This window comes from Schistocerca serialis, chromosome 6 (assembly GCF_023864345.2).
Source record: "Schistocerca serialis cubense isolate TAMUIC-IGC-003099 chromosome 6, iqSchSeri2.2, whole genome shotgun sequence".
NCBI lineage: Eukaryota > Metazoa > Arthropoda > Insecta > Orthoptera > Acrididae > Schistocerca > Schistocerca serialis.
Genome location: NC_064643.1, coordinates 536,412,614 through 536,437,160, shown reverse-complemented (window position 1 = coordinate 536,437,160; position 24,547 = coordinate 536,412,614). Strand labels below are relative to the sequence as shown.

The 24,547-nt window shown below is 38.6% G+C and overlaps 1 protein-coding gene across 3 annotated transcripts in view; it reads right to left on the bottom strand.

Annotated features, from left to right (window-relative positions):
* LOC126484267 (DNA (cytosine-5)-methyltransferase 1-like) overlaps window positions 1–24,547 on the bottom strand; it is a 265,477-nt gene that overhangs the window by 185,831 nt on the left and 55,099 nt on the right. For all 3 annotated transcript variants that reach the window (XM_050107689.1, XM_050107690.1, XM_050107691.1), the window contains exons 6-9: window positions 22,939–23,057; window positions 18,353–18,597; window positions 14,022–14,206; window positions 6,158–6,305 (exon numbers count right to left, since the gene is read on the bottom strand). In XM_050107689.1, the coding sequence (XP_049963646.1) occupies window positions 6,158–6,305; window positions 14,022–14,206; window positions 18,353–18,597; window positions 22,939–23,057 (697 nt within the window). The remainder of the gene's footprint in view (window positions 1–6,157; window positions 6,306–14,021; window positions 14,207–18,352; window positions 18,598–22,938; window positions 23,058–24,547) is intronic.

Below are 24,547 nucleotides of genomic sequence, written 5' to 3'. Positions count from 1 at the left end.
GAAGGCATGGCTGAAAATGGCAAATGCAGGATCAAAACTGAAAGAATTACAGGGGAGTACCATACTCCTGCTGATTTCCCTCCTTCCAGTTTATGGAAGTACAAATAGTAGTTCTCGTTTCCTCAACCCATTAGGAGAACAAGCACTCAATGTCCTCGTCGTTTATGATTGCCACACTGCCAGGTTCAGCAACTTGGAAAATATCTGTTTCCACAATGAAGGAATCCGCATCTTCTTCTGCCTATAACACTTTTAATACCTCCATTCTCAAATTTTCTCTTGATCATAAAAATCAAGTGGTTCTTGTTGCTCTTATTTGCTCTTCATTGAAAATGATATCGGCTAAAGAAACTGGGGTCTTTAAATGACAATATCTTTCAGAAGACTTTGATCCCCTTTTGCGAAGGATCGAAGGATCTCTTGGGTACACAAATTCAGAAGTTGAACGTCTTTTTCCGGATCAATGCTTTTGTCAGACTCCTTGGCTGCGTAGAAAGAGACTGCCATGATACCTCCCATGGAATTTAAGTATTTAATCCTTCAATCGTGCAGATGTTAAAATCAGTGTTATCAGAGATGATCTGGATGAATCCTTCACTGGTTATGTTGGGATGCTCAGGTCATGCAATCGAGGATGTCTCAAATAGGGAAGCTTCTATATATGTAGCTGCGAATACAACTGCATTAACAGTGTCGACCATGAGTCTTGAGCCATATGTTTTGTACATAAATGTACCGAGCCCAATCGATAGTGAAGACAGAAATGATCATAGCCTTACTGTAGAAATCACTGCATGTGACAAAGCAACACACTTTTTCCCATTGTCTAGAGTTTGTCATTTGTTTTTCAAAATCAACAACTGAAATAAATGGAGCAATGATTCAGGGATCATCGATTGGACATCTAGCAAGAAATAATCAGGTGGGGAGAAGTGGGATGTATCACAGACCTGTGTATGGTTGTCCTGCAGCGGCACATACAATTCCTGCTTGCCGTGATAGAAACTATATGACAGTATCTTATAGCCTGTACTTTTGAAACTTACCAAGTGCTCTTTTTATATCTGTCAACAACCATTCTTCCTCCACCACACCTCCGGAAAAGTCGGGTTTTATCATCCTTACATCTCCCTCCCAGCCATTTGTGATTTGGTCCTTTAACTCCTGCAAAGTAAAGTGGCACTCTTCTGATTGTTCAATGTACACAGAAATCATTTCCACTGCTTCATCTATCTGTGAGGACCCAGGATTTCCATGTTTTCCTCCACGCTGATTGGCCGGCAAAAATCTCTGACAAAACCTATGATATTGTGCATTTTTAGCATAAAGATCCTCATCACAGATACGTTCCAACAATTCGTGAGATCAGTCATCACCTCACCTATCAGCAACCCCCATAACAGCATCTGGTACTAGAAGTTTCATCACTTTACAAATAATATTTTCCTTTACATAGGGAAGTCTGCTAAGTTTCTCCCCGTTAGCATCAATTTCCTTGCCACAATAAAAGCAGTGTTTATTAAAATCAAATATCTTCTCGTATGATCAAAGATTCTACATGGAGAGAGCAAGACTTTTGGCAAAGACGATCTAATCAGTTTTGAGTTACTGAACTACTTCTAACAAGCACAGTGTACTTCAACTTCAACCAGACCAGTTAATAACTTACAATATGCTGTGATTTTCAATCATTACTGGATTGTAGTAGTGTTTCCAGGCCTTTCTGTTTCACTTAACGACATCACCAACTGCCGCCGAACTGCCGTCACATACGAAAAACACCTCCATACGATTTGGAGCACTCATTTTTAATTCACTGACCGCACAACAAAAGTAAACTCAAACAAGGAATGAGAATTCTGCAAGAAATAAGGAGTTTTCAACGCGTCCCTCGCACAACAAACTAAGATTGGGCATGGCTAACAGTGGAAACAATAACAAAGGGACGTAGAGGATGGCAGTCTCCGCTGTTTACAACACATAAATCTAAGATCTGTAGATAAGTGTGTAGCTGAAGGTAGGGAAAACTTATGTTTTCCTATTGGAAATTTCATTTAATTATATTACTTTGATGTACAACAAAAACTGAACAGTTAATAGTGCCTAAAACTGAAAAACTAGCTGCTTTTGTACCATGAAATTTCATGAAATACACAACTATGATAACTTGACATTTTCCATTTGGAGTCACCGTTTTTGAGTTACAGGCACTGAAAACGACTTTTTAGTTAAGTTAGTAAAAATGAATGAACTTTGACAACTAATTGCAGCCAAATGCCTGCACCAGTTTTGATATTTTAAGTAGGTCACACAACACAAAATTTAATACTCTCTCATTTTTTGTAAGTGTAACATTTTCAGTAGGATGCATAATTTTCAAGTAATAGGAAAAATCTGAAAAATGCACCACAATTTCTTGGTTTTTTGGCCTCAAAAAGTTGGCCCAAGGGTTTTGAAGGTCAAAAACTTGGATTCAGCATACTCTCAACTATACAGGGTGGTCCATTGATAGTGACCGGGCCAAATATCTCACGAAATAAGCATCAAACGAAAAAACTACAAAGAACGAAACTGGTCTAGCTTGAAGGGGGAAACCAGATGGCGCTGCCATAGGTCAAATGGGTGTCAACTGCAGTTTTTTTTTTTTTTTAGGGAACTCCCATTTTTTATTACATATTCATGTAGTACGTAAGGAAATATGAATGTTTTAGTTGGACCATCTTTTTCGCTTTGTGATAGATGGCACTGTAATAAGTCACAAACGCATAAGTACGTGGTATCATGTAACACTCCACCAGTGCGTACGATATTTGCTTCGTGATATATTACCCGTGTTCAAATGGACCGTTTACCAATTGCAGAAAAGGTCTATATCGTGTTGATGTATGGCTATTGTGATCAAAATTGCCCAACAGGCGCATGCTATGTATGCTGCTCGGTATCCTGGACGACGACATCATCCAAGTGTCCGGACCATTTGCCAGATAGTTACATTATTTAAGAAAACGGGAAGTGTTCAGCCACATGTGAATCGTCAACCACAACCTGCAACAAATGATGATGCCGAAGTAGGTGTTTTAGCTGCTGTTGCGGCTAATCCACACATCAGTAGCAGACAAATTGCACGAGAATCAGGAATCTCAAAAACGTCGGTGTTGAGAATGCTACATCAACATCGACTGCACCCTTACCATATTTCTATGCACCAGGAATTGCATGGCGACGACTTTGAACGTCGTGTACAGTTCTGCCACTGGGCACAAGAGAAATTACGGGACTATGACAGAGTTTTTGCACGCGTTCTATTTAGCAACAAAGTGTCATTCACCAACAGCGGTAACGTAAACCGGCATAATATGCACTATTGGGCAACGGAAAATCCACGATGGCTGCAACAAGTGGAACATCAGTGACCTTGGCGGGTTAATGTATGGTGCGGCATTAAGGGAGGAAGGATAATTGCCCCCATTTTATCGATGGCAATCTAAATGGTGCAATGTATGCTGATTTCCTACTTAATATTCTACCGATGTTACTACAAGATGTTTCACTGCATGACAGAATGGTGATGTACTTCCAACATGATGAATGTCCAGTATATATCTTGTGTGCGGTTGAAGTGGCATTGAATAGCATATTTCATGACAGGTGGATTTGTCGCCGAAGCACCATACCATGGCCCGCACATTCCCCGGATCTGACGTCCCCGGATTTCTTTCTGTGGGAAAAGTTGAAGGATATTTGCTATCGTGATCCACTGACAACGCCTGACAACATGCGTCAGCGCATTGTCAATGCATGTGCGAACATCACGGAAGGCGAACTACTCGCTGTTGAGAGGAATGTCGTTACACATATTGCCAAATGCACTGAGGTTGGCAGACATCATTTTGAGCACTTATTGCATTAATTTGGTATTTACAGGTAATCCCACTGTAACAACATGTATTCTCAAATATGATAATTTCACAACGGTACATGTATCACATTGGACTAACCGAAATAAAATGTTCAAATGTACCTACATTCTGTATTTTAATTTAAAACATCTACCTGTTATCAAATTGTTCGTCTAAAAGTGTGAGCCATATGTTTGTGACTATTACAGCGCCATCTATCACAAAGCAAAAAAAGTGGTCCAGCTAAAACATTCATATTTCTTTATGTACTACACGAATATGTAATAAAAAATGGGGGTTCCTATTTAAAAAAAAAAAAAACCAGCAGTTTATATCCGTTTGACCTATGGCAGTGCCATCTAGCGGGCCAACAGTAGCGCTATCTGGTTTCCCCCTTCAAGCTAGGCAAGTTTCGTTCTTTGCAGTTTTTTCATTTGACGCTTATTTCGTGAAATATTTGGCCCGGTCACGATCAATGGACCACCCTGTATACAAAAGATTAAAAAACTAAATCTTCTATTTCATTTTTTGCAAACAAAGGGCCTTTTGTGAGACCGTTACTGGACTATATGAGTCTAGACGTCTAGAGAACTGATGTCCCCCTTCCCTGACAGAAAAACAGAGACTGATGCGTTGCTAGGGCCAAGATTAAAAGTTTGAGACCTTGTAATCAAGCTAGGTGCGGATTCTGACACCTGCAAAGCTTGGTGTCATATTGATTGGGTGTATTTTTTCAAATTTTTTCTTAGCTTCTGGATAAGAGAAGTCAGTCACGTGTTTTAAATTTCTGAATTTTCCTCTCCTTTTTGAAAAGAAAATTTTGGCAAATGAGGGGGTGTCATTCTGGGCAGGAAGGGGGGGGGGGGGGGGTGTGGCTATTCACAAGGACTACCCTCATGCCCTGTGTTCAGTACACCCAACAAGTAGCCTCACTAGTACAGCGGGAGGACGTGTCCAAACCACTGGCACCTAAGAAAAAAATCAGATAGGAAGAGGAAAATAGGGTTCAAAATCACACTTGTTAACCACAACCTTATCTTTACCAGATAAAACACTTCCATCATAGGCTAGGATGAAAGCTTCAGTGTCCATCCTACTATCCTTAGGTTCTCTGTGAATGCGACTAAGTGGACTCCATGGCACTCTAGGTTCGCATGCTGTTATTCACCTATTTATAGTGTTAGATCCCGATGGAAGATGATCCCTTGAATCTGTTGGGCTCGTTACGAAGAGAGATGGTAATCTTGTCACAGACCTAAAGTGCCTTGACTGGGTAGTATTCAAATTTTTTATCAAGAAAGACTCATTGCTCATTTTCTCTACTGCCGAAACTTCTTTGTGCCTATCCTCAATATTTTCAACGAAAAACAGTGGTTTCACTGTTACAAAATATTCTCTGTCAGTTCTTGGAGTATGCCAAGAGCTGGGCAGACTGTCCACCTCCATTTCTCCTTCTTTACTATCATCTCAAGGCATTGCAAAGATGGAAAAGCCATGGGGTGGTAGCCTCTGGATTAAAGTTTTGCTTTCTATCTGCTTAGATAGCCATGACCAGTGGTATGAGTCAGTCTGATCCGTTTAATTGCTGACTGCCTGCCATTATCCCATCCCTCCCTTCAGAGGCTCTCCCCTCAGGCCCCGCCTCGTCACATCAAATGCTACCTGACATAGCAGCCATTGCAGAGAGCCTGGCAACCTACGTTGGACAGAAACCTACTCCTCAGCACACTTGGCAAGGTTGTAGATTAGGCATAAGCAGTGCAATCTCTGCATTATCAGGGGTCTACAACTGTGAGGGTACTAGAGGGACACCCTCCATGAGGGATTGGCTACCATGCTGGATTTCAGATGTTAACAAAAATCCACTCTAATAGTAGGTGCAGAAGGACACAGTGTAGGATGCATAAAGCATGCACTACATAAGGTATCCTTCCTCAGGAACAGCACACATTTTTTCTTGTTCTTTTTCATTAACAAACTGCTCTTAAAAGAATACATCAATTTTTTTATGCTGCTAACTTTTACTGTAATTTTATTTTTATTTTTTTATTTTTTTTTTATTTTTTTTTCACTGACTCTCTTAACAACAAAATACTAAATGTATATGTGGCAAACCCCTGTAAGTGCTTTATCTTCTGAGGAAACTGTATAACAGCATTTAGTAACAACTACTACTTTTGAAAGGATATGAATCTGCTTACATTTTTCTGTGTATTGTTATATGATAGTGTTAGAATAAGAATGCAAAAGGTATATACCTGATTTTCTTTATTGCTGTCTCTGTCTATCTGCTCTGTGAAGAATGTTTCAAAGACCTCTTGGACTAGGTTGGTGGTGGTTGCTTTCGTCCATTCACACTTCTTTGGTTTTGTGACATCTCTTCTTTCTGCACGTCTCATAGCTTGCCTAACACAAAAATAAATTTTACATGAAACTGAAACAATTCAAAAACAACCATGAAGATCAGAAATATATGGGTTGGAGAGAATGTTTATGCAAAAATCTGTGAAAATGGGAATAAGGTTAGCAGAAGCAGAAGCATTAACACATATTGGGTTTTTAGTTTTTGGATCGAACTGTTTACACAGTAGAAGGAAACTGCAAAATGCCCTAAGGAAAAATGTACAGGTACAGGTCAGACTTTAAACTAACGTACAAGAATGAGCGCCACGGTTGAGAACTTTTCCTGTACGGTATAATGCCATTCCCCAAAGAAATTTAACAAGATGTTATCTTCTACCATACACCATAACCTGTACTTCTAAGATGCAGTACTCTGTCAGTCAAGATAGTGATCTTACATAAAGTAGTCTCAATATTCTTGCTGTGTCGACTCAAAATAAAATCTTTACCTTTCAACAACAACGCCATCAACTTTGTCAGAAACAATTGACTTGTCATGTTGCTAGAGATGTCTGGGATGTTAGTGACATCTGTTGAAACAAAAAGAACTCGACAAATTGCTCTGTAGTCTGAATTGAAAGAATTGTTTGAATATTTTTGCTAAGTTCAAGTTTATTACATTTAAGGTTTTGCGGGCGACATGCCAACTAATTTAGTGTTTTCCATAAACATTTTATGTTTGTAGTACAGCTAATAAGTTTTAGTAGTTGCTGGGGTGAAATTTACATATTCTGTAGTCATGGAAACTTGGTAGTATACTCTCCTACATAGGTACCATTCCTAACAAATGTTATAAGCGACAAAATAATGAGAAGAAGCAAAGGAGAGGCAAACTTTATTTCTTTTTGCTCAACAATATTATGAAAAGGATATATTGCTTCTCACTGTAAAGATGACACATTGAGCTGCAGAGAAGCATAATGAAAAGAATGTTACACATTGAACTTTTGGACAAAGCCTTTTTCAGAAAAGAAAACACATACATTCACACAAGCATGCGCACCTCATGCACATATGACTATCTCCGGCCATTTTGGCCAGAATGCAACAGTCCTGTTGAATGGAAGTGGCAATTAATCAACCTGCATTTCAACAGCTGTCATTCATTCCAAACCAAAAAATACCTCTGATACAGCCTGGCCAACCAGGAATCAGGAATATGTAGTGACAATAACTCCCTTGCTCAGTATGATGAAGGTTTCACAAGGTCTTCACATCAGGCACTAGTCCCCAGACCTGTTAAGCAATCAGATTTCCCCTGCCATACCCTCACATACCCCGTACCTCAATCCTCCCACCACCATCAAGAACCAGCTACAAAGGAGTACCCCTTTGTTACCCACTACCATGCGGGACTGAGACAACTTAACCACATCCTTTGTCAGGGCTTTGATTATCTATCACATCCCAAAATGAAATCCCAACCCCTTTCTATGGAGATCAGGCCCCTGTGGAAAACCCAGATGTAAGACTGCCCAATCCACCCACCCAGCACTCCCTATTCCATTCCCGTCACACATTTATCCTATGCCATCAGAGGCTGGGCCAACCTGTGAATGAAGCAGAGCTGGTATATGACAAGGCTGCTATCACTGCTCGGCTTTTTATATTGGTATGACTTCCAACGAGCTGCCTACCACGATGATGGCCACTGCCAAAATGTGCCCCAGAGAAATGTTGACCACCATGTGGCACAAGATGCAGCTGTTGTTACGAATGACTACTTCACGACCCAAGCCGTCTACATACTCCCCTCCACTACCAGTCTTTCTGAACGGCAGAGATGGTAATTATTCTTACAACACATTCTATGTTCCCGACATTGTCCCGGGCTCAACCTACTGTCCCACGCCCTCCACCCAATCGTTTCCAGCCCCTATATTGCATCACCTTCTCCCAGTTCATGTCCCCCTCACCCTGGGTCCTTTCCTTTCCCCTTCTCTGCTCCTCTGCTCTTCTCCTTTTACCCCCCCCCCCCCCCCCCCCCACACACACACACAGCCTCCCAATGCTGTACATGGCACCCTTGTCTTGCCACCACCAGCTGCACCCTCTATGCCTGCACCGAACCACTCTCTTCTCTCCTCCTCCCCCCCACCCCCACCAATACCTTGCTATGCCTTCCCCTTCCCCACCCCACTCCAGACTGCTGCTTTCGTTCAACACAACAGTTGCGTTCTGGGCAGAGCAGCAGGGCAAAGCAGTCACTTATACATGATGAGGGGTGTGTGTGTGTGTGTGTGTGTGTGTGTGTGTGTGTGTGTGTGTGTGTGTGTGTGTGTACAGGGGGAGAGGGGGGGGGGGTGTTTGCGTGCACACTTATTTGAAGAAGGCATTGGCCAAATGCTTCTTTTTGTTGTGCCTGTCTGCAACTAAACATGTCATCTTTATGGCAAGTTGCAATCTATCGTCATCATAATATTGTTGACATTCGAACTTGGACTTCCCATTGTTTGATTTCTTCTTGCTCATATACTTTCCAAACATCACAAACGGTTTCCCACACACAGTTCTGCCACAAATATTCATCACAGCATACACAACTCCACAGAAGAATACAAATATGTCATCTCTGTCAGATCCCCAAGGCTATGTTTAACACTCCACTACGCTCTTCCTGCCATGAGCCAGTCTCTCAGTATGATTGAGTAACATTGGTGGGAGCATGACAAGTGCAAAGTGTCTACACGGGGGGAGGGGAATCAGATTTCCAGTTAAAAATACTTTTTCCCATGTGAAAATACACTATTCCCTGGATGAAAGGGTTGAATGGTAAAGTTTTCATATGCCAGCATAGAACTTCCCGGCATTTTAGAGAATGAAACCTAGCAAAATACTTTGATGTGCAGCAACATGTACAGTGCATATTTATGAATTACACAATTATAAATGCATATTCCACCTAATACAGCACAGTAGCTTCCAAAGCACTCAAATCAAGATTGCAATGAACTTTTGTCGGTCAATCACGGTTCATGTAAAGTGATCTCACAAGCCAATGACAACAAACATTCAGAGCATTGGACACTTGATGTAATCAGCAACATGACTACCCTTTAAGATATACAAATGTGTGAGCAAAATTTTAAATAATGGCATAAATGGCTGGTCTTCTGGGCCCAAAATCTTGTCAAGTGGCTGATCCTCACTGTTAAGTTTTGAATGAGATTCAAATGCTCCACAGTTTAAGAAATTCATCCCACATTCTCACACATAACATAATTCATCTTGCGTGACACAAAATTTTTCTTTGAAAATAATGCTTCTCAAATCACCATTCACGATGTTTTTCCCCCACATGTTAAAAATTTAAACAGCTGTGATATCAACAGTCACCAATAGCAGCTTTTTCTTACGAAGTATTGCATAGTCTTTGTACTAAAGCCTTTGAAATTTTGTTGTCGGCAGATACTTGTGTGTGCACTGCATTTTGCTTTTGAAAATGGTGCACTTTATTTGCAACTAAAGTTTAATTTTGGTGTTATTCTCTCGATTATGTTTTATTGGTGTGGTAACATTCTGTAGCAGCAAGCTAAAGTAAAATTCTGTGGGGTTTTTCCTGGATTGCCTGGTTGACCTTATATACATACATCCTGCGAATGAAAATCCGACATAGTGTAATCTGCCGATATTTTTCCATATAACTAATGCAAATTATGTATTTCACTAAGTTCCTTCTGCTCTCAAAGCTTCTGCACACGGTAGCATTTACTCAACCCGTCCAGTAGCCTATTTCGTGAAATAGCTTGTCCGTTAACTTCATAGAATGTAGGAGTAGGATGGTTCCTATCTGACTTTTTTTTAAATTTTCTGGTAGCTTTTTGTGAGATACCTCCAATGTGATTCCATTCCTTGTAAAAATGAGCTATGTGAATCTTAGAGACAGTAGGTTAGGAGAAAAGGTCAGCACTCTGCCTGCAGAAACGGAAAATCCATTGGGGGGGGGGGCAGGTAATCCATTTCACATTATTACATTAGCTAATGTAGGACAGTTGCTTACTTCATTTTCCTTTATTGGATACATTCTCATTTCGTAGACATTTGTCAGATTTTGTCACAGGTCAAACACTCCAAGATGGGGAAAGAGAGGGTGAAGTTAGCTGAGCCCAGACATTCCTTTTTCATGACCCAACATGCTCCACCCGAATCGTCTTCCACTTCAAAGAGAAGGTAGCAATTGTGGCATATAAAATATGTCAGACAAGCAGTATTTATTTATTCATTCTTACAATCAGTAAGTATGTACATTAACTGTGCATCAAAATACCTCACTACGTGTACAGAAAGTGATTATTTATTGGGGAAAAACTCGCACTGTAGACCTAAAGCTGAGAAACTATAGCAAAATTAAGAAGCTTTGAATCAACAAAAATATTCTGGAAGATTGTGGGAGGTTCATATGCAAAGAGAGGGAAGAACACACACACACACACACACACACACACACACACACACACACACACACACACACACAGAGAGAGAGAGAGAGAGAGAGAGAGAGAGAGAGAGAGAGAGAGAGAGAGAGAGAGAGAGAGAGGGGGGGGGGGGGGTGGGGGGGGGGGTTTACACTAATGCTCTGAATTTCATTACAGCTGGAGGAAAAAAAAGCCTGTTTTTGATCTATCAAGAGTTGGGGGGGGGGGGGGGGGAGTTAGGATTTGCGCATGGAATTTATCAGCAGTTACGTAAGGAAGAGAGCTTCTGAGCAAACAGACGCAGCCAGGAGAGGCAAGAGTGTAGCAAATAAGAAATTCAGCAATTCAGTAAGTTACATCGCATCCTGTCTTTTCCATTGTTTAATTCAGTAAGTTTGGTATTTATGTGCTGAGATGCAAATTTCACTCACAAATTTATCTGAAAATAAAAGGACTTTATTTACACATTCTCGTCAGTAATTTTACTGATATTTCGGTCATCATTTAACTTATCCCTCTTCACTCTGAACACTTTTCTTTAAATGGGGAATTAAGTTGGATTCCCTGAATATTTTGGTTTATTAGATGATTAAAAAACAGTAAACTGTTGCTTTGGGAAAAACTTAATGGGAAAGCAGTAGCACGATGTCAGTCAAATGTTATTTCAGCTTAATTGTCCTCTAACTTAATGCAACATAAATGATATTATAAGGACATTAATGAATAAAAGTGTCTTATTTTACTTTTGGTAGCAATACTGTGGAGTTTACAATTCATATTTCATGGAATAAAAAAGTAATAATCACAACAAAGACATGGTGCACACTGTTTCACTTTTTGTGGAAGAATTTCAAAAACCTTTAACCTTTGCAAGGCTAAAGTACTGATTACATTTTACACACATTGTCTTAATTCTGCTACTGTTGTGCTGATATTTAAATGTTTATGGCGATGAAACGTCATCCACTATGGTTCAGTGATCATACCCACATCATATCATTTGTCCAGACCTGGTCCTGGATGAGATTTGAATATTTTTGCCTTTTCTAATGTGCTTAACTAATCTTCTTAACAAGTCACTCATACTCTTGTGTCCTCTCATGTCACAACAAGTTGAAAGAACTGCTACCACAGATATTTAAGAAGATCCATAATATTCTCTTTAACAGTCTGCTTCTCACAGCAGTGCTCTTTATATGGAAAACAATAGTTGAGAAATGAAAGATCTACAGTACATAGACACTGATGAATCGTCACTGAAATCAGGATCCTCAAATGCAATGAACCTCTTCCTCTGGTAGGCCTTCATGTAACAGCTAAGGTGCATAAAAGCCTTCCACAAAAAAAAAAAAGTATATAAGACAGTAAGAGCATGCACACAACCGTGTCCATTCAATTTTAAAGTTATGCAGTAAACACCTGACTCAGACAAACTTGTTAGTACATGTTTAAAGGAAAATTGCTCGCACAAAGATGAGATTATTAATTACCTGTCAATAGTACAACATTGCACACCCCTTTCCAAACAACCATAACCACCAAATCGCCAATACAACTGAGTTTCACGTAATTACGAACTACTAACCTGGCAACAGAACATGTGCCAATCTACTGACGCTGAATGGTGAGAAACACAGTAAATACGAAGCACAGAACATGCACAATAATTTCTTTCTGGTTGGAAGGAAGGAAAAAGTATGGGCCAAAATACAAAATAAAAAAACTAAACTCGCACAATTGAGTGGGTTCCAATGGAAAGGATTTTGGAACATATATTATGCTCCAATGGTAAGAAATACTTCTAAGAAAACGGTCTCTAATGATACATACCCAGCACAGACTCAGAAAATGTCATTCCTTTTGAAGCAACTGGGTCTATTCGCATATAGTAATGAGTGATAACACGGTCTCTCAAGTTGGTTCCATATTTTCTAGATTCCCCGGGGATTTTTGACACTGATCTTCACCTGCTTGTAACCAAATTGCATGCCTAAGGAATATCACCTCAGCTCTGTGACTGAATATGTGATTTCCTTTCAGAACAGTCACAGATCATAGCAATTGATGGAACGTCATCTACAGAAACTGAAGTTTCACTGGGGTTCTCCAAGGAATCTACATAAATGAGTTTTGAAGTAATCTGTGCAGGCCTCCTAGACTGTTTCCAGATGATGCTGTCATTTACCATCTACACGAGTCATCAGAAGATCATAAACAAATTACAAATGGTTTACAAAAGATATCTGCCTGGTGTGAAAAGTGTTGATGTACATTGCACAAATTTAAATATTATTGACTGAAATAACTAGAGATTACAATTAAAAACAACCTAAATTGTAACCACCACATACAAAATGTTGTGGGAAAAACCAAAGACCGTGTTTTATTAACAGAACAGTTTGAAGGTTGAACAAATATAGATTTCTACACTATGTTTACCTGTCCTATTCTAGAGTACTGCTGCACAATACATGATCATTACCAGAGAGGATATATTTAATAATAATAATAATAATAATAATAATAATAGTAACAACAACAAAATGAGGGCAGCTTGTTACATACAATCGCAAAATAGGGGAGAGTCAAGATATGATACGTGAGTTAGGGTGGCAATCATTGAAACTAAGTCTCTTTTCAATGGGTTGACATCATTTCAAAAAATTTCAATAACCAACTTTCTCCAGTGAATGTCAAAACATATTGCACACTCCCCTCTACATTATCATAAAAAATTATCAACAACAGAAATCAAGAGCTCATACTAGAAGATCAGGTGTTCATTATTTCCAAATGCTATTCAAGAGTGGAACAGTAGAGAAACAGTTTGAAACAGGTTCTAAGTACCCTTTGCCAAATGCTTTTAAGGTAGAATCATAAAGTAAATGTGAATTAAGAGAAATGAGTTTGTATTACAAAAAAAACATCACCACTCTTTCTATTTATGTTATTTTACCACACAGTGACTTAAGTTGGTAACAGGTAATTCCTGTGTTTGCATAGAGAAATTAGTAAAATTATGACGACATCAGTTTAATTACCAGTAATACACTCTACAGAAATTTACTAATAAGAGACATCAATTACATTCAATTTCCTCCTCTCTGATTATATTTATCACTATTGTCTGAAATCTTCTTTTGTCACAGAAAAATAATTCTACACAAAAAAGAAAAAATAATTTTAAAGCAACAGTGACAATTTATGTATTAAGCTACACGAAGGTAAACCGTACTTCCAGTTCTAGTTAATAACTGTTTCTAACATAACAACGTCACACACTAACTACAGGCAATTTACACACCTTTTTCCTAATGTAACACCAGCAAGCTTGATTAAAGCTCTCATACATGGAGAAGCTATTAATAATTGGTCATCAGTTTCTTCTGAAGCAGAGTCAAAACTCATCACCTGATCACAAACAAACTGTGCATGCTGCAGCAGTATGTCTTCCGTAAAACAAGATATTCCACTAGGTGGCACAACCGTCTACAAAAAATTTAAAAAGATATACATGAGTAGTGAAAATTATAAGTACATCTAGCAAAGGTAACTCATATTTACAAGTAACAATTAAATTTGGGTTCCTCCATATTTGTTGTGCAAACTGCGCAAGGTCTACCAAGATCCTTGTCCTCGCTTGGGATGATCCTGCATCTGTGAATGTTGTTTGGCGTACATGGCATGCCTACTGATTATGTCACTGTCTAAACTATAGAATACCAAGTCTTCCATTTCCTGCATGGTATAGAAAGACTCCATTTCACCGTTTACTTTGTTCACAATCCGCAAAATTACTAATATTATTCTGATGCCAGCACAACCTCAATTTATATGCAGCACTTACAACTTAATGCAAAGATTAACACAACCAATAAGATCTGAGGAACAAAAATAAACGTTAAGACAGCCTTCACCACTGAATACTGACTTAAGTAAAATAGCCCGTGTTCACAATGGCACCTAGTTTATCCATTTGCTATAAGCACCTCCAATTGCCATTTTCTTTGATGAGGAGGTTCAGGAACACTGTTCTCAATTACGAAAAGACCCGCACTTTCCACTCGACTCCAGTGTAGGTCTCTCTTTTTCTGGAGTGTGAAATGAGAAATATGGAAGACATTTTTTGGTGACTAATTTTCTCAGCGAAGAAACATAAACACCTTTCTGTAGTTTTAGTGATGTGTCTGCCACTTTTTGTTATTTCTGTAGCTTGTTCTTTCAGATGAGACCACACTACTATAGGATACTGAGCTGTGGGTGCTTATCTGCTTGACATGTGCTGAGCTCTTCTTCAAATTTTTCTTTAAGATATTCTACCTTGCACCAAACCCCTGTCAAAGCATTTGGTTTTATTGATTTAAGTGTTTTCTCTAGCAGTTTCTCCATTCTTTCCACTGAGCTATTACACACTTCATCATAAATGTTTTAGTATTTCAGGCAATCTTACATTCTTGTTTCACCATCGGAAAAAAAATCAGTTCAAGTGGATAACCAATACTTTGAAGGCATTCAAACCAATGAACACTGTTTTCCAGTGATTTCAAATTAACTTACAATGAAGGGCAATGGATAGAGAATGTGCAAGAGATGATGATTTGATATTTTCTACAGTCTAATATTTGCTTTCTTATTCACGATAAAATGACACTTTTAATGAATTAATGTCGTGTTTTCAACTACACAAATAATGGTGACCCAAACCATCTTGCCATTAAGTGCTTCGCTTCTTGGTAACTTTCAAGCGAAAAAGGTTCTACATTTCAGTTTCGACTTATTATTATAATAAATAGTCAACAAAAAAGTACCTATGTCACCATTATATTATGTCTATTGTAATGATGACAGAAGTTTGAGCAAATTTTTTGTTCGTGCCTCTTGCACCATTTGTGTCAGTACCCCAGACACTGTTGCGGGACAGCATAACAATTCTGTAGCACTGACAGATACTGAAAGCACAAATATTTATGCAGCTTGCATCAATTTCTTCAGTCCTTTTCCACTGTGTGCCCAGGATGGCTGCAAGTGTAGCAAACAGAATTCAACAACCTTAATGCTATCTCCTGGTTCAGGTGGTGATGTGGAACACACATAGGGTATAGAGAGATGGTTACAGCAAGATTTTTACCTTTCTGAATACTCTGCCACCTTTACTTGTACAATTCCTACATCTGTTGCAATTGTAAGCATCATTTACAATCTTTATCACAACGAAGTCCAGAGATTCCCATATACTGGGTTTCACTTGCCAACTTGTACATTTCCTCCATATGTACACACCAATGTTGTTCCCACAATGAAATCCTTACTTAACTGTTTTCATCATTAATACTTAGTTACCAAAACCACAAAATATCACTGCACCAGTCTACATATACTTCACCCCACCCAAAAATCCTCAGTCTACAACCAGTAATGTGGCACAAGCATTTATGTAACAAGTCTGTGCCAAGCTAGAACACAGTTAAAAGCTTTATGTCAGCTGGTCGCTATAATTCAATCAGTGAACAGTTAAGAGGAGTTAACCATTTTTACAAATAAAGTTTGTGGTTAGGAATCACCATGTCTTTATAAACCTCTTTGGTTATTACATATATTAACTGTGTCTACAAGTCACCAATCAGTACTTGTGTTTTTACTTTTGGTGCAAAATGTTTCGGGTGGCTCATTTTGAGAACTGTGGATAACTGACTATTGTCTGACAAACTGTGGCCTACCGGTGACTGATGTTTACCACTGAAATGATAATGAAATTTAGGTGCTAGCCTGATGTCTATGAACTTTAGTTTATGCAAAATAAATGTGCCAATAAGTTGGTTTAACTTCACTGTGTTGTATGTGTATTTCTCTGGGTAACTAGAGATTGCAAAAACATTTTCAGCAATAGACTCGGAAATAATGGTTATACCAAGGAAAGATGAATCATCAATCAAGTAAGTAACCATGTACAAGGTGCCTTTATGTGTGAGAATCATGTTACAGAAGAGGCAATGTGAACAAGAACTCCAATTTAAGAGACCGTGGTACCAAACGATGTATATGTGGAAAACAGTAAAAATAAATCTTATTTAAGCATTAAAGGTAAGCACTATAGCAAACTGTATTATGAGTGGAGACAACACAAAACTGTGAGCAAATGACAATATATAGTAATGAAATGTGAACACAGTGACCCAACAAACAAAATGAATGCCTAGCAGATGAATCGTCTGGGAAAGATGCCAAGTGGCACAACAATCAAAGGAAAATTAGAAAGCTGCCACCTTGTTTGAAGAAGAGTCAGCAAACAGGAGGACGAGAGAATCAACGTCATACTTGGCAGATGGCAGCCAACGAGAGGATTGATTGGCTGTCAACAAATGAAGTTTGTGACCAGCTGAATATCGCCATCATCCGCAGCCGGAAGAAAATTAAGGTAACGTGTTTCTGCTTTTAAGTGTTATTTGCTATTTTTGTAAAATATAGTGGCACATTGAAAATTAAGGTGCTTAAGGTTTATGGAATGGGAGTAGAAATTAAAGGGAGGCCAAATAATTTAAACTGAATCTTGTGAAAACAGTGGATTTAAGGCAGCGTTAGATTCAACATTTTTGACAAAGTGAATGAGACTCAGGTTAGTGACAAAATGTTGAGGGCATCACCGACACAGTATTATGAGATTAAGAGTGGCAAATTTAATGCAGATATAATGGATAAAAATAGGCGAAAGCAAAATTAAACAGGAATTAGGCAGTAAATAGCATGTAAAAAAGGAATTATATGATGCTAATGGTAACAGATTTTTGATAAGGTGACAAATTTTTACAGAAAAATTGATATTAGGAAGATGACAAAGTAGAAAGGAACTTAAAAGTAAGTGACAGTTAATGAAAACTGACATAATAAGGAACACTGACTGTTGGAGGGCAGAAATGGAAAAAAAACTAACCATAAAGATGGCACTGAACTCTGTAGTTTAAAATCAGAACTGGAGAAAAGGATAGATTCACTAAATTAGTTACGAAGTAAGTAATAAAAACAAAGTAAGTAATAAAAAGAACTGAAGACTTGAAATAAAAGTCTATGTGCCATAATAAGGAATTTTGAGGTTTCGTTTGAAAATGGGATATACATCCCAAGCCCAATAACGTATAAAAGTCTCAAACTGTCACAAACGAAAATGTAGATGCAAATCCAATCAACATATGGTTAAGCAAAATAAAAAAGCCCCATGAATCAGCTTTTAATACATAGTGTTTCATCTGTTATTGATCTGGTAAACAACAAATTAAGCAGTTTCAGGTTATGAGATCTCAAATCTTGTGTGCTACTGAGGATATTCAGTGACATCGCCAGGTTAATAACGCTACAAACTACAGCAATTTCATAGGCCATGCTGATTGTACTTCAATAACATAGAAAGTTTAAAAAGAAGCTGCCTCACATAAGGCCAATTACTTTTGTCAACATTAGGGTGGCTCATGTTAAATTATTGTGAATGGCCAAGGAAGAGATGTTAAGCTCCAATTATTTTCTAGTTCTCTATTCATTGTTCACAACGGATTACTGTCGGTTTTTAGCTACCTTCTCAATGATGACCCAACTCCCTCATAGCAAAACATAAAAATTCACATTGATCACATAAACACTACTGACCTGTAATTTATTTAAAAGGTCTTCATACGACGGGTCTGTTTCACTCAGTAAGAATTCAATAACTGCTTTGCTTAAGAATATCTTTTGTCTCACAGCATCCATGTAAGGAAAATATGACTCATTTGGTTCCATTAGGTAATAATCACCATATGCAGTGGAAAATCCAATTAGGGCTAGTTCACCGCCATCAAATCCAGAAATCCACCATTCGTTGATTGGTCCCATGTCCTTGGTAGGTATACCACCTACAGGAAAATTAAATACTATGTCAATTTGTTTCTCAGATATCACCATTTGAGAAAATTGTGCATAAAAGAATCATTAGGTATGAACAGCATTTAGTCCATTTATTAATAACATATTACATAGTGATATAAGTGATTAAAAAGTATACGAACAAGTTAATAATACTCCACATTGACCTCATCGAGATAGCTACCACACATTTCTGCAACTAAATCCGAGACAATTTCTACAAAACTTTGCGCTTCTGGCCTTTGATAGGACTTACCAATAATGAGAATATTAGTTACTCCATATTATGATCAGCAACTGTTAGTTTAATTAATGAAGAACTTCTCCATTTGCTGTGTAGAACTTTATTTAGTCCACTACTGGTTTCAACCTTTATATTAGGCCAATTCCAAGTGGTTATTATACTGTAGAGAAGTAATGTCCTCTTCAAGATAAATGTGTCTACAAACTTATTAAGTTCATATGGACTCAAATTTCCAAGGAATTACCCTGTTGAATGTACACTCCAAAATTTAGCTAATATTTTCTAAAACATAACCAGCAACATTATTAAAGTTCATACAGAACTTATTAACAAATCTGTCAACAGCTGCAGTACTTATATTTGACTACTAGTTTCAAATCCTGCACGTTCATTTTCAAGCCTGGCCTACTGAGGCAACAATGTTAATGCCTGATCTTAATAATGAACATCAAAGTGGCAACACACGCTTTATAAAATGTTGGCAGAATGAACATCACAATCCCCACATATTTCTTAGAAAGTTCCGACTTGTTAGGTTTCTGTTAGATGCTGACAAAAAACCACAGTGGAGAGGACAAAATGGAGGAAACTTGTTAGAGAGACTAATACCCACACACGATTGTAGAGTCATGAGAAAAACATAAAGAAGGAAAGAAAAAAGACTAAACTGTAGAAACTATTCCACTGGCCACAATCAATACTGAAATACATACTTCTTCCTGTGCCGACATTAGCTGCAGTAACTGAGATCTAAAGGTAAAAATGAAACTGAGATGCACGCACAAACTGGTATGTTCTGAAACTTAACTACAGTGTAGATCAGATAATATAGCATAAACAAAACTCTGTTGAAATGACAAGTGACAACTACTGCAAAGTCAAATGGTCATCTGATCATTTGGCAAACATCAACAGGGTTCACGAACTGGCTGCCAGGAGTGCTGTTAAATGCCCACACCAGTAATATCAAGACTTGCAGCACAGTTATGGCTGTTTTGGCTACACAACCAAGCACTATAGGTCATGCAGGCGGAGACAAGTTTCCTCTAAGCCGGAGTGACTACTGATGCCACTATATTCACTCTGGTGGTTAGTGAATTGGACCACCACTACACAGTCAAAATTCAAGACACAACTTCACCTCCCGAGACGGATTTCTGCACAAAGCAAAAGGGTGAATTTGAAGAAGGAACAAGTGCGGTAGGTTCTCACACAGGAGGCATTGGTGACAGAAAAGAATCTTGGTACAGCTGTCATTGAAGAAGCAATGTTTATGCATGCATAGTGCCTGATAAATTACTGCACACATGGTGGAGCAGCCATCTGCTAGCAAAGGTGAAGGCCGTTACAGCATTACAAATAAACATGTCGCTTGATGTCATACCAGAACTGTTGGAGCGTATTCAGGACATAAGCGTACCAACCTCCTGCCTCGAAACTATAGCAGTGTGTAGTAGTATCTCAGTGGTAACAGGTGGTTTATGACAGTCTCACGAACGAGCTCAATGCGTTAAGTAAGCAATGGGTGAAGATAAAAAGTCATTCCTCAGTGAACTCCACAGCAGCCGGTTATCAGTGCAGACAGAATATGCATTGGTACCACAAGAAGTTTACAGACAAGGCACATAAATGTATCTCACCGTGTGCCATCTTCAGTTGTCAACACCAGGCAGAAATAATCGCTCCAGAAAGCCAGTGTTTGTTCATGCACCTCTTTATCACAGACCACAAAACAGGATGCAAATTTTGGTGAACCAAGTTACATAAAAACCAATCAGCCACCACCTTGTTTTGTCTTTCAGTAATCCAACCATAGTGATGTATGGAAAACAGCACACCAAGTTGGAGTTTGGACTACAAAACACCTTGACATGGAATTTCACCAAGGCAGATGTAACCAAACCTGTAATCTGAGCTGATTTATTTAGCGTGTTGTCTGCTGCCACCAACACTCATATAATAGATAACATCACTGACTGCCGATGGATTCCATCATGGCAGGACAGTACACGACACCAAATTGATTCAGTCAAAGGGCGATGGGTATGTTAAACTTATAGTTTCCTGGTAACATGAGACTTCCTGGGGCCTCCCCACAACAGGTACACCATAACGCAGTACATTATACCGACACTACTGCAGAGTCACAGATTTCATGCAGGCCAAGATGTCTCACCATTATTCTATACACCGTTGCCAAGGCAGAATTTAATACCATGTTGAAGGAAAGCATCATTCACCTGTCTAGTGGACCTGGTCATCTCTTCTACATTTAGTACCAAGGAAGAACAGTGCGTGACTCCACGCCCTGAATGCTAGGACAATACCATATAGCTACCCTGCACTTCTATTGAGGGATTATGCTTTATGTGGGGGGAAATGTGTTTAGTGTACTAGATTGCAAAAAGGTATAGCTGAAAGAGATATTTTAAAAAAATCTATTATAACATCATTTGGCCTACTCAGGAAAACCTGTTTATGACGTTCAGATTGAAGTACGCTGTCCAGACATGGCAAAGATTTATAGATTCAGTTTTACTAGGCTTGCAGTATTGCTTCATATATCTTAACTAGCAACACCAAGTGAACACAAACAGCACCCGACTGAGGTGTTTAAGCAGCTTGACAAATACAGAGTAGTGTTGAACACTTCAAAGTGTGATTTTGACCAGGCAGAGATTACCTTTTCGGGCCACCTCATGTCGTCAGCCATATCATTGCCATTGCCAGAGAAAATTAAAGCTATTTTAAATATTCCACAGCTGGAAACTGCTAAAGAACTATAAAGATTGCTGCGAGTTCTTTAACATTTATAGCCATTACCTACCTCACGCGGCAGAACTGCAAGAGCGTCTTCCCGCAGCTTTAACTGGTCCTTAGGTTAAAGGCAAAAGCCGTTCCAATGGATAACATTTCTGCAGAGATACTAGTCACTACATTTGTATCACATTTTGTCGGTGCTTTTTACTTTGCTTTGTTTATTCATTCCTTTGGTTACCAAGCAAAATTTGTGATTGCATACGCTTTGTATTAGTGGATATATCATATTTTCTTGTTATGGTGAATCTGAAGACATGCAATATATCAGAATAATGTGCTACTCCAAAACCACACATCTGTTCCTATTTATTCTTGCTGTGACCAGAATCAATATAGAATTCACAAACCTAGCAACCCGCTGTCCTGCAACAACACAAAACATACAGTTCTGGGCAAACCGTTTATGTTCTAGCTTTGAACAACTCCAACATGAATGTATCAGCTTCGTGCACCATAAGTAACGTCAGTATAGAGGCGGAGGACTCCACACAGAAATACCGTTCTGTGTAACACTGTTAACAAAGCTAGCTATGATCTACGTCATACGTGAATGTTTCCCTCCCTTAAATGGTAAGTGTTTTGGAAAAGGATTTTGCCCAGCAACACGCCACACAAGAATTGCCCAAACATGTTTCACAAGATTCATGTAGGTGAGACCAAAGTCGTGACGCCATGAGCTGCATTGTTTGGTTTTTAAGATTTCTCAAGTTTTCATGAAGTCACAAATCTATCTGCAAGTTACATTGCTGATATTGTGGCTCAAAATGGTGTCAAATAAGTCAGCTTTTGAATACAGAAAATAAACTGTAATAGAAAACAATTTATTGCGGAGGACAGTCTTTTGTATCATTCACGAAGAGGCTTATCTGAACATAATAGTTTCTATTCTATTTCTTTTAAAATTTATCTATGAAGTGCTCTGTGAGAAGTGCAATTTGCCTGGCAGAATTTTTCCTCATCTGAGCAATGCTTCACCAATGTTAAAATACTAAGATAGTGATGTGTTCTACCTGGATCAGGTGTTATTACTGAGGGATAAAAACACAATTCTTGAAAATTTTTTCACTGCCTGCAACTCTTATTACAAAAAATATATGTCTAATAATTTTAAAAGAACAGCGTCCATGAATAAAAAACTTTTGTGAAGTGCTGTGTCACCTTTAAAATAATTACAGTAACTACTGTTTTCCTAAATAACTTCTTGCAAACTCATATGACACTTCATGAATGTTCTTTGTTAAAAAATTATTTTATTTGAGTCACTTACCTTCTGGGTCAGAGTTTTCTTCATATACTGCTTTCATGTACCCAGAGAAATAGAGGAGGCCATTTCTTTCAATAATTCCACCATCAAAAGGACATAAGTGCCCTTCCTTGTCATATACACTGCAAATTAAGAATTCTTTGTAAGATGCATGCAAATACGGGAACAAAAAGCTTATACTGGATCTTATTTTTTTAAAACATGGAATGAAATTAACAAACCTCAGAAACTATACTTTATTTGAGTCATTCAGATTCCCCTGACCGCGCGCGCATTCTCACACACACACACACACACACACACACACACACACACACACACACACACACACACACACACACAAATGGTGATTCTCGGGCTCTGCACCCATCAGACTGAAGCACTGTGTCATGGAGGACACAGACAGCAAGTGAGGTGGGTGTGTCACTCTGTCTTTGTCTCTGCATCTTACGATTATTTTGAACTCAACCTGGAATGTTTACATTTCTCAATTTCAATTTCTCTCTGGACAGATTTATCACATTTTGCAACAATCTTTGCTGTATTCTATAGACTTCACTTTCAACCGCCTTTTCGCTATCTGAACTCACATTATCGACTATGCAGAACTGTCTTTAAGTCATCTCAAACTTAGTTCTACTGAAGTCCAAGTAGGATAGGAAACATAAAACGATGCAGCACTTTGATGGGATTACTAGGATGTAATGAAACTTGCAATAAATTTCACAGCTCCCCTTCTATGTATTTTGATTAACAGCAGAAAATTTACGTCCATGCATGGGACTTCACAGCAACTTACAAGTGGTTAAGGTATCAATAAACAGAAGACCACAGTAAAGTCAGATAAATACAGCAAGCTGTTCAATGAAATATTAAATACCATGCAGGTTCTGGGACTTAAATTCATTCCTTGAACATACTGTCACTCTCCTTTTCTCTTACTTGGTCTATAAAACTATGGTGCACATATATCTTCAGTTTCAGTGACTTCCAAATGATATTGTGATGAGCCTGAAACAATTTTTGATATTCCACTTGCCCTTTTGGTTTCATGTATTGATATTAAAAAATTTTCTTTCTTATTTGCGACAAATTATGTATTCTGAACAAAAGATATTAAGTGAATGGGTCCACCCCAATGGTAGAGATGGCACCTCCATCTTAGAAAGGCGTAACAAACTCAACACAGCATACCACCTGTCCCACAATCTGCACAACAATAAGTGCATTTCGAAGAATGCTAAGGTCTGTCATTACAGAACTGCCATCAAGCCACAGTTTCTGTATGCCGCAGAGACCCTCTTGGTGAACAGAAAAGGAACGATGGATGACCTGGAGAAAGCCGAAAGGCATATTCTCAGAAAATTTCATGGCCCGAGATTGCTCCCAGATGGAACCTACTGACTGAAGTCCAATTCTGAACTGTATCAACAGTTAGAATCAGTCAACACCAGTATGTGACATAGGAGGCCCAAGTTCTATGGGCACCTACAACAAATGAACAACAATAGTTTTACCAAGATGATCTTCTCATTGGTTAAAAACTCCAAGACTGGAAGCCTGTGGCTTAATGAAGTACTAAAAGACTTGGATTCAGCTGGGCTCTCCGATC